This window comes from Lutjanus erythropterus, chromosome 21, assembly GCF_056507025.1.
Source record: "Lutjanus erythropterus isolate fLutEry1 chromosome 21, fLutEry1.hap2, whole genome shotgun sequence".
NCBI lineage: Eukaryota > Metazoa > Chordata > Actinopteri > Lutjaniformes > Lutjanidae > Lutjanus > Lutjanus erythropterus.
Window position 1 is genome coordinate 32,877,134 of NC_139337.1, and position 10,000 is coordinate 32,887,133.

Below are 10,000 nucleotides of genomic sequence, written 5' to 3' on the forward strand. Positions count from 1 at the left end.
AGTTTGACTCGGTTAGTCTGACTCAGTTAGTTTGACTCAGTTTGACTCGATTAGTTTGACTCAGTTAGTTTGACTCGGTTAGTTTGACTCAAGTTAGTTTGACTCGGTTAGTTTGACTTGGTTAGTTTGACTCAGTTAGTTTGACTCGGTTTACCTCAATTAGTTTGACTCAGTTAGTTTGACTCGGTTAGTTTGACTCAGTTAGTTTGACTCGGTTTACCTCAATTAGTTTGACTCAGTTAGTTTGACTCGGTTAGTTTGACTCAGTTAGTTTGACTTGGTTAGTTTGACTAAGTTAGTTTGACTCGGTTTAGCTCAATTAGTTTGACTCAGTTAGTTTGACTCGGTTAGTTTGACTCAGTTAGTTTGACTCGGTTTACCTCAATTAGTTTACCTCAGTTAGTGTCTTTAACTGTGTCTTTAGTTCAGCAGAAAAAAAATTAAAAGTTTGCTGTTGTTCTGTTGTCTTGAAGCTTTTATTGTGAAGCAGCAGAATGAGTAAATGTTGTGTTTCCACCAGCAGGAACTGAACTGGACTCCTCTTATCTGGAAGTGAAACAGTAAAATAAAGTAGAAACAGTAGAGACAGTAAACGTCAGAGTACAAACATTCAGTCAGAAGCTACAGACGTCCTGACAGCAGAACACAGACACTTTAAAAACACCTGTCTCTCTGCTCTCTTGGTTCTCTGACATGTTTGAGACATCAAACGTGATGCTTCAGAAAAACAAACAGGAACTCAACTGGTGATGGGAAAGAAGTCAGTCAGCCATTTTTATCAGGTTTCTCCCATGTTCAGATGTGACCGCCATCATCTTTGTGGCGGCGAGCAGCAGCTACAACATGGTGATCAGGGAGGACAACTCAACCAATCGGCTGCGAGAATCTCTGGACCTCTTCAGATCCATCTGGACCAACAGGTAAACTCTCTCTGCTCTGTGATTGGCTGTAGTTGACCCTGTCTGCTCTGTGATTGGCTGTAGTTGACCCTGTCTGCTCTGTGATTGGCTGTAGTTGACCCTGTCTGCTCTGTGATTGGCTGTAGTTGACCCTGTCTGCTCTGTGATTGGCTGCAGGTTTCTGAAGACCATCTCCGTGATCTTGTTCCTGAACAAACAGGATGTTCTCGCTGACAAAATTCTGGCTGGAAAATCCAAACTGGAGGATTATTTCCCTGAGTACAGCAACTACCAAGTTCCTCCTGAAAGTACAAATACACATAAACATACACAAATACGTGTACAGATATACATAAATATACACAAACATGTATATATATATATATATGTACACACCTCCTGATGTGTGTGTTTGTGTGCAGCTGTTCCAGATGCTGATGAAGACCCCAAAGTGACCAGAGCAAAGTTCTTCATCAGGGACGAGTTTTTGGTAAAATCATGTTTTTGTTTATTTGTGAAGTTTGAAGCTTCAGTTAAATTACATGTGAATGACAGCTCAGACCGAGTGATCTGATTGGACGAGAGTCAGACCATCATTACAACATCACTGAGACTTTAAACTATAGGACATGACTGTTTGTCTCTGACCTGTCTGTCTCTGACCTGTCTGTCTCTCTCTGACTTGTCTGTCTCTGACCTGTCTGTCTCTCAGAGGATCAGCACTGCCAGCGGCGATGGGAAACATTACTGTTATCCTCACTTCACCTGTCTGTCTGTCTCTGACTTGTCTGTCTCTGACCTGTCTGTCTCTGACCTGTCTGTCTGTCTCTGACCTGTCTGTCTCTGACCTGTCTGTCTCTCTCTGACTTGTATGTCTCTGACCTGTCTGTCTCTGACTTGTATGTCTCTGACCTGTCTGTCTCTGACCTGTCTGTCTGTCTCTCTCTGACCTGTCTGTCTCTGACCTGTCTGTCTCTCAGAGGATCAGCACTGCGAGCGGCGATGGGAAACATTACTGTTATCCTCACTTCACCTGTCTGTCTGTCTCTGACCTGTCTGTCTCTGACCTGTCTGTCTGTCTCTGACCTGTCTCTCTCTGACTTGTCTGTCTCTGACCTGTCTGTCTGTCTCTGACCTGTCTGTCTCTGACCTGTCTGTCTCTCAGAGGATCAGCACTGCGAGCGGCGATGGGAAACATTACTGTTATCCTCACTTCACCTGTCTGTCTGTCTCTGACCTGTCTCTCTCTGACCTGTCTGTCTCTGACCTGTCTGTCTCTGACCTGTCTGTCTCTCAGAGGATCAGCACTGCGAGCGGCGATGGGAAACATTACTGTTATCCTCACTTCACCTGTCTGTCTGTCTCTGACCTGTCTCTCTCTGACCTGTCTCTCTCTGACCTGTCTGTCTCTGACCTGTCTGTCTCTGACCTGTCTGTCTCTCAGAGGATCAGCACTGCGAGCGGCGATGGGAAACATTACTGTTATCCTCACTTCACCTGTGCCGTCGACACTGAAAACATTCGCCGCGTCTTCAACGATTGTCGTGACATCATCCAGCGAATGCACCTGCGGCAGTATGAGCTGCTCTGATTGGCTGCTGGGCCTCATGAACTGGCATGTAACCTGAAGAGGCTGATGATATCTAATCAATACTGATAGATGCTGATATATATATTTACTCTATTTCTGATCACTAACATTTATCACTTTGATTAATTGATTATTGACGATGACAGAATGGGAGAATCTGTGTCTGTGAATCTTGTCTTTACCCCTGTCTGAGGCAGAGGATTGTGGGTAGTGTAGTTCTGCCAACGAAAAGGGATACACAGGAAGCGGTTTCCCTGCGATGGCAAAAGACTGGTGGTCATATGAGAGGGGGCGGAGTTTAGAGAACTGTAGAACTTAAATATATTTTTTCATATCTCTCAACTCATTAAACTATATTAATGTCTTAATTCTGATTGGCCGTTCCAGACTCTGATGTCACTGAATGTCTTCTGAAAGTGTCGGACATGTTGTCAAGATTCAGAATTTATACCTGAAGGATGAAATAAAGATTATGAACATTTATATGATCGAGTCAAACGCCTCCTTCGTGATTAAAGAACGTCACGTCAGCTGAGATCAGGACGTTCTTCACTTCTTCTGTCACATCTCTGTTGTCATTGGCTCTCCTGGATAAAGCCCAGATCAAACTGGGGGGCAGGGACCAACAGAGGTCACTGAGTGGGTTTTGGGGGGTTTTAACTTTTTAACTTTCATCACATTTTATGGAAGTTGGAACAACCAGTGAAGAAGTAGGTCGTCATCACGATTGATTATATTGATCTCAGTTTGATCGCTGGTAGAATTTGAAGACTTTGGTCTTTTTCATCTTTTCTGTTGTTTTTTGTCTTGTCATTTTTTCTTCTTGTTGTGTCTTTTATGTCATTTCCGTCTCACTGTCTGTCTGTGACGTCCTCTGATGATCCACCAGAAAATCGTCTTTTCTGTCATTGTTTCGTCCGTTCAGGTTGAACAATGATGCAAAATATCAATAATCAATAATTCACCTCAGAGTCATTCAAACTAAAGTAACGATCGATCGTCTGATATCAGAATATTTGTTGTCCAGTATAATCTCTGAAACTTTATTTTGAACATAATGGAGATTGTTTTTATTCTAGTTGGTAAGAAACATGACAGTTGTTTACATATTTAACTTAGTTGTAAATACATCTGGGACAGTTTGTATATTTAGTTATAACTAAAGAGGAGAAGTTACTGTGATATTATATAATTATATTATGCTGCTTCTACCTGCTCCTTTTCAGATATCATTACTCCTTTTATTTTTTATGTTCGAAATAAAGTTATTTTTGTACTAGTGATCAATCTGGTAATAATTTTCCCACTAATCAATCAGTTGTTTGGTCCATAAAATGTCAGAAAATGTTGATCAAAGTCCAAGATGACGTCCTCAAATGTCGTTTTGTCAACAACTCAAATATATTCAGTTTACGTCAGAGAGGAAAGAAACCAGAAACACGTTGAAGAAGCTGAAATCAGAGAGATTTGAACTATTTCCTTATTAAAAACGTCTCAAACTGATTAATAAATTATCACAACAGATACTTAGAACTGATCAATCAGAGAGGAGTCATGATTGATTAATCATTGCAACTTTAATTGATAATACATTAAACATCAATACTGTGTAACCAAGTAATCTTTCAGTAATGTAACGGTGCTTCTACTTGAATACAGACCATCAGTACTCAGTTACTTTCATAGTTCCACAGGCTCGGTCTCTCTGTGAGCTCTGGCCGTAGCGCGCATGCGTGAGAGGTAGTGATCCGTCTCGCCCACAGAGGATCTTTGGCCCCTGCAGTGTGAGCGTGCTCGGCGCTCGTCCTCATCAACAACAACAACAACACCGGGACACCGTGATTACCTGACGGAGACACACCCGGAGGAGTGCACTCACACCAGGCCACTGTGACGGTAAGAGCCCGCTCCCCGGCTCCGCTCTCTGTCCCCCGCGCTCCGGCTCCGCGGGGATGCAGCTGCGCGCTCTCGAGCCGTTCATGGCCGCTCGAGCCCCGGCTCTCGTTCGTGTTGTCGAGGCCGCGGCGCTGCTCGCGTGCCTGCGGGTCGGTCCCGGGGACGGCGGCACGCGGCCCCGCTCCCCGTGCGGCCAGTGCGGCCGTCGGTGAGCGGGAGAGACGGAGAAAAGAGCCGCGAGGAGGAGACACAGAGCGACACACAGACGCCATTTTGTTTGTATGAGAGGAGAGGGGAGAGGAGAGGAGCGGCGGGAACAGACCGTCCGCCATGTTACAAACACACCGACAGTTATCATCAACCGTCCGCTAAAACACACCGAGCGGCTGTGACGTCACCACCATCCCCGTTTGACTAGTATGCTAACGCTAGCCTACCCGGTGACAACCGCTCCGGCACAACCAGGGTCTGACACCGGGAACGAGCTGTTACGGATAAATTCCACCAGGCTTGGCTGCGTCGCGTCACGGCCGCGGTAGCCGGAACTGATCGCGGCCATTCTACACAATGGCTATGATTCCACTAGCAGCGCCTCGGCGCGTCTCAGAAGCGATCCTCCGCACCGCTTTAAATACGCTCCCAGTCTATTTCTGACGTGTTCGTGTCAGTCAGCACAGAGGACGTCGAGTGGACAGGAAGTCCGGCACAGAAAAAGCAGAGAGAATCCGGTCAATTTTCAAAATAAAAGACCCAGTGCAGACTCGTTATCATAAAGACAGATGGAAAAGAAATTATTTATTCTCGATAGACGCTCAAAGAGCGAAGAACGAGAATCGAACCATCTAAATCGGAGCCAGGAAACAAAATGAAGCGGCAAAACGCTGCTGGTGAAGCTTGCAGACGTGAACCGTGACGCTCACGCGTCGAGACGACTGGAATTAACTGTTAGCCTGTTAGCCGATCCCGCTTTCCAGACAAGCAGAACCGGGATTTCGGTGTCCGTTAACGGTCACAGTCGGTCTGTGGAGGTCTACAGACGGGAATACTGGTGTGTTCAGGTGTCCGTGCTAATAGCTAGCAGCGAGCCTCTGTGTTGTCTGTCTGTCCTCTGCTCGGGTTAACGCATCATGGAGCGTGCACACGCTCCGGTGCGCGTGTCCGCGGCGGTACAAGAGGTACATGAACTGTCGGGGGGGGGGGGGGGGGGGGTCTCCTCACCACCTGCTTGATTTAGTTGTTGATCGTTTTCTCCATAAATCAATTAGTTGTTTGATCTATTCAATGTCTTGGGCCCCTTTTTTTTTTTTTTTTAAAAAAAAAAACTGTTAACTGATGATTGAAATAGTTGGCAGTTAATTTAATAATTGATTAATAACTGATAAATTGTTGCATGTCTCACAGGAGGCCCAGTCTACCCACAGATGTCAAAGATAAAACTTTGTTTTGCATGTATAGGAACATGTTACATACCGCGGCTGAAAGGTGCTGGAAAACCTTGAACATGCGCCTTGAAAAGTGCTTAAACGTGACTTACAGAAAAGGTTCAGGAGCCGTTTGTCTGAAGTTTGAGATCTCCTGAAGCTTCGCTGCTTTGAACGCAGCAGCACAGTGACAGCAGGTGGTTTGTGGGAGTTACTGCAGCCTGGAGCGACACACCTCTCACCTGTCACATGGGACAGTCCAGCAGGTGATTGGTTAACTTTTAAGAATCAAACAGACTCCTAAACGACTCTTTTGGTTCTGCATTTTTTAATAATGATCAGTCCCAATAATCAGGAAGTTGTGACGTTGTGGTGAGAGCTGAACAATTAAGCGAATAGGAAATGACTAATCAATTATTAAATTAATTGCCAATTATTTTGTTTTGGGGTAATTTTTAAAGAAAAAAAGTCTAAAGTTCTTCTCCATTAAAAACTTATTTTTGCTGAATTAAAGGAGCAGCTTGACTTTGCTCCGTCATCTCAAACAGTCATTTAAGGTTTCAAAAGAAAGAAAAATAATGACTTTAAATAACATAAAAAATAAATATGCAGAAGGTTTTATCTAAATAAGATGGAATGAATGTTGAATTCCAGTCTTGGTGGTTGAAAAATAGATCACGTCGTCTCCGTGTGCATCACATGATTAGAAATAAAAGCTGTTGATTGGCCACAGCAGTCTTTGATTGATCTGTTTGTTGGTGATTTGGGTGAACTGAGCCTTTACTCCCTGACTGTCTTCAGATGGCGGAGACGGTGAAGTACGTGGACGACGAACATAAGAGCATCTTTCTGAAGCTGCTGAACGAGCAGCGGCTGGAGGGCGAACACTGCGACATCGCTGTGGTGGTCGAAGACGTCAAGTTCCGCGCTCACCGCTGCGTGCTCGCCGCCTGCTCCAACTACTTCAAAAAACTCTTCAAGAAACACGAGGTACTGCACAAATACACACATATACCCTTTAAATACTTCAACAAATACAAAGTCCCTGCCAAATACTTGAAAACCATGAGGTACTCTGCAGGTACTTGACAGAGCAGGTGTAGTGCAGGTACATGAAAGTCACCTGACCTGTGTGCGTGTCCTCAGGTGGACAACTCTTCGGTGATTGAGATCGACTTCATCCGCTCAGATATCTTTGAGGAGGTGTTGAACTACATGTACACGGCGAAGATCTCCGTGAAGAAGAGAGACGTCAACCTCATGATGTCATCAGGACAGATTCTTGGCATCCGCTTCCTCGACAAACTCTGCTCTCAGGTAACGCCCACAGACAGGTAACACAGACAGACAGGTAACACAGACAGACAGGTAACACCCACAGACAGGTAACACAGACAGACAGGTAACGCTGACAGACAGGTAACACCCACAGACAGGTAACGCTGACAGACAGGTAACACAGACAGACAGGTAACACAGACAGACAGGTAACACCCACAGACAGGTAACACAGACAGACAGGTAACGCCCACAGACAGGTAACACAGACAGACAGGTAACAATGACAGACAGGTAACACCCACAGACAGGTAACACAGACAGACAGGTAACACAGACAGACAGGTAACACCCACAGACAGGTAACACAGACAGACAGGTAACACAGACAGACAGGTAACACCCACAGACAGGTAACACAGACAGACAGGTAACACAGACAGACAGGTAACAATGACAGACAGGTAACACCCACAGACAGGTAACACAGACAGACAGGTAACACCCACAGACAGGTAACAATGACAGACAAGTAACACTGACAGACAGGTAACAATGACAGACAGGTAACACCCACAGACAGGTAACACCGACAGACAGGTAACGCTGACAACACTGCTTGTTTACCTGTTGCTATGTTACACAGATTAAGCTCCTCCTTCTGTGTGATGATGTGTTCATGTGTGCTCAGAAACGAGACGTGTCGTCAGAGGACAAAGAGAAGTTTCCCTATGACATTGTAAAGATGGCGCTGCCACCAGAGGCTCAGCTGGCTGCTGACGCTGAGGTACAGTCGTACTGATCAATAATAATCAGTGATCAATAATCAATAATCACTTACATCAACTTTAATTAGCATTTCATTTTACAAACTGTATGTGTGTGTGTGTGTGTGTGCAGGTACTTGGGGAGCACGATGACACACCCACCACAGATGACCTTGTTGAGGCTTCAGCCAATCAGGAGCTAGATAAGTCTCCCAGTGCAGCACTGCGTGTCCAGGAAGCCATCCTGAAAGAACTGACCAATGAGGACGTACACAAGGTACACACACACACACACACACACACACACACACACACATACACACACACACATAGACACACACACAGACACACACACACACACACATACACAGACACACACACACACACACACAGACACACACACAGACACACACACACACACACACCTAAGTAAAGGTGACCACAGCTAAACAAGACGTGTGACCACACCTGTGTGATCTGTCCAGGTGACCTGCTATGACCAGGATGTGGTGACAGAGATGGAGGCGGAGCCTAAAGAGCTGGGGGCGGAGCACCACGCCACACAGACGCTGACGTTTGCAGACAGTATGGGGGAGGTGAAGGACGAGCAGCCGCCCGGCTGGTCGACTGCGACCACCGACATGAAGTTTGAATACCTGCTGTACGGACACCGAGAGCAGCTCGCCTGCCAGGTGTGTGGGAAGACCTTCCTGGACGAGAGCAGACTCAGGTACATGCAACACACCTGACCATCACACCTGACCATCACACCTGGTGACATCACCTGGTGACATCACGTGCTGTCTGTGTCTTCAGGAAACATGAGAAGCTTCATTCAGCCGAACGTCCGTTCGCCTGTGAGATCTGCACCAAAGCTTTCACCACCCATGCTCACCTGAAAGGTAAAGTCTCCTCACACACCTGCACCCACTCAGGTATGTCACCTGAGCTCTGATGTCATCACATAAAGAACAGTGCAAAGCTTCAGATATTACAGATTACAGGTGATGTTTCTGTCACTGAGGTCAAGTGTTTGGCTCCGCCCTCCCCTGTATGTTTTAGAACACCTGAAGATCCACACAGGCTTCAAACCGTACAGGTGTGACGTTTGTGGGAAATCGTTCATTCGAGCTCCAGACCTGAAAAAACATGAACGAGTTCACAGCAATGAGAGACCGTTCGCCTGCCAGATGTGTGACAAGGTCAGCTCACCTGTCTCACCTGTTTGTATCTCTCTCTTACCTATCAGTCTTACCTGTCTGTCTCACCTGTCTGTCTTTCTCTCACTCGTCTGTCTCTCACAGGCATTTAAACACAAGTCTCACCTGAAGGATCATGAGAGGAGACACAGAGGAGAGAAACCGTTTGTCTGTCCATCCTGCACCAAGGCCTTCGCCAAGGTACAGCTGATACTACAGTTCACTTCCTATCGTCCTGAGGACCATATAAGGTGTTGTCTTCATGACTCTGATCCACCTGGATCAGACTCGAAGATGAAGGATGTCTTTGTTTGAACCAGAGAAAAAGTGCAGCGAGTTTGTCAAACGTTGTTGAAATGTTTTTGCTGTTAATTTAAATTCTAATTTCATGAAACTGTTTCTCTTTATTTTGAAAACTTAACATCGCCGCCTCTTCAAGATGGCCGACCAAAATTTGTATGAAAGTTAATCAAGCTTCATTAATTCAGCCAGAATAAGTTTTTAATGGTGAAGAAGTGAGTCGTCCTGAGCAGGTTAACTAGACCAACTCATTTTTAGCTAAGCTCAAAAATAATGTTTTTGTTAACCTTTTAGCAAACATTACTTTATAATTAACTTTATAATTAACTTTATAATTAACTTTATAATTAACTTTATAATTAACGTTAGATGGCAAACTCATAATGTTTTAACTTTTTCCTGTTTGGTCCCTAAAATGATGAAAAATGTTTCCCGTCTTCAGAAACCAGAAAATATTCCGTTAAGAAGAAAAAAAGCTCGTTAGTGTTTCGACTTTTGAGCTGCAGACGTTCGAAATGAGACGGAGACACAAAAACTGCTTGTTCAGCAAGTTTTGTCCCCCGGGTCTTTACAGGTGTCTGGTATGTTAACCTGCAGTCACCTGACCCGTCTGCATGTCCACACGTCAGCACAGCTGTGGATGTCAGGT

The 10,000-nt window shown here is 45.2% G+C and overlaps 2 protein-coding genes across 3 annotated transcripts in view; both read left to right on the forward strand.

The window, feature by feature from the left end:
* The window catches only part of gnal (guanine nucleotide binding protein (G protein), alpha activating activity polypeptide, olfactory type), a 13,044-nt gene extending 10,194 nt beyond the window's left edge, over nucleotides 1–2,850 (forward strand). Inside the window, exons 10-13 of the mRNA XM_084746860.1 lie at nucleotides 800–920; nucleotides 1,077–1,207; nucleotides 1,322–1,389; nucleotides 2,344–2,850. Coding sequence (XP_084602986.1) covers nucleotides 800–920; nucleotides 1,077–1,207; nucleotides 1,322–1,389; nucleotides 2,344–2,490 — 467 coding nt within the window. The 3' untranslated portion in view covers nucleotides 2,491–2,850. The remainder of the gene's footprint in view (nucleotides 1–799; nucleotides 921–1,076; nucleotides 1,208–1,321; nucleotides 1,390–2,343) is intronic.
* Nucleotides 2,851–4,223: 1,373 nt separating this feature from the next.
* Nucleotides 4,224–10,000, forward strand: part of zbtb14 (zinc finger and BTB domain containing 14) — a 6,575-nt gene continuing 798 nt past the window's right edge. For both annotated transcript variants that reach the window (XM_084747737.1, XM_084747739.1), the window contains exons 1-9: nucleotides 4,224–4,386; nucleotides 6,609–6,797; nucleotides 6,954–7,124; nucleotides 7,777–7,872; nucleotides 7,986–8,129; nucleotides 8,338–8,582; nucleotides 8,669–8,754; nucleotides 8,915–9,054; nucleotides 9,157–9,252. In XM_084747737.1, the coding sequence (XP_084603863.1) occupies nucleotides 6,609–6,797; nucleotides 6,954–7,124; nucleotides 7,777–7,872; nucleotides 7,986–8,129; nucleotides 8,338–8,582; nucleotides 8,669–8,754; nucleotides 8,915–9,054; nucleotides 9,157–9,252 (1,167 nt within the window). In that variant the 5' untranslated portion in view covers nucleotides 4,224–4,386. The remainder of the gene's footprint in view (nucleotides 4,387–6,608; nucleotides 6,798–6,953; nucleotides 7,125–7,776; nucleotides 7,873–7,985; nucleotides 8,130–8,337; nucleotides 8,583–8,668; nucleotides 8,755–8,914; nucleotides 9,055–9,156; nucleotides 9,253–10,000) is intronic.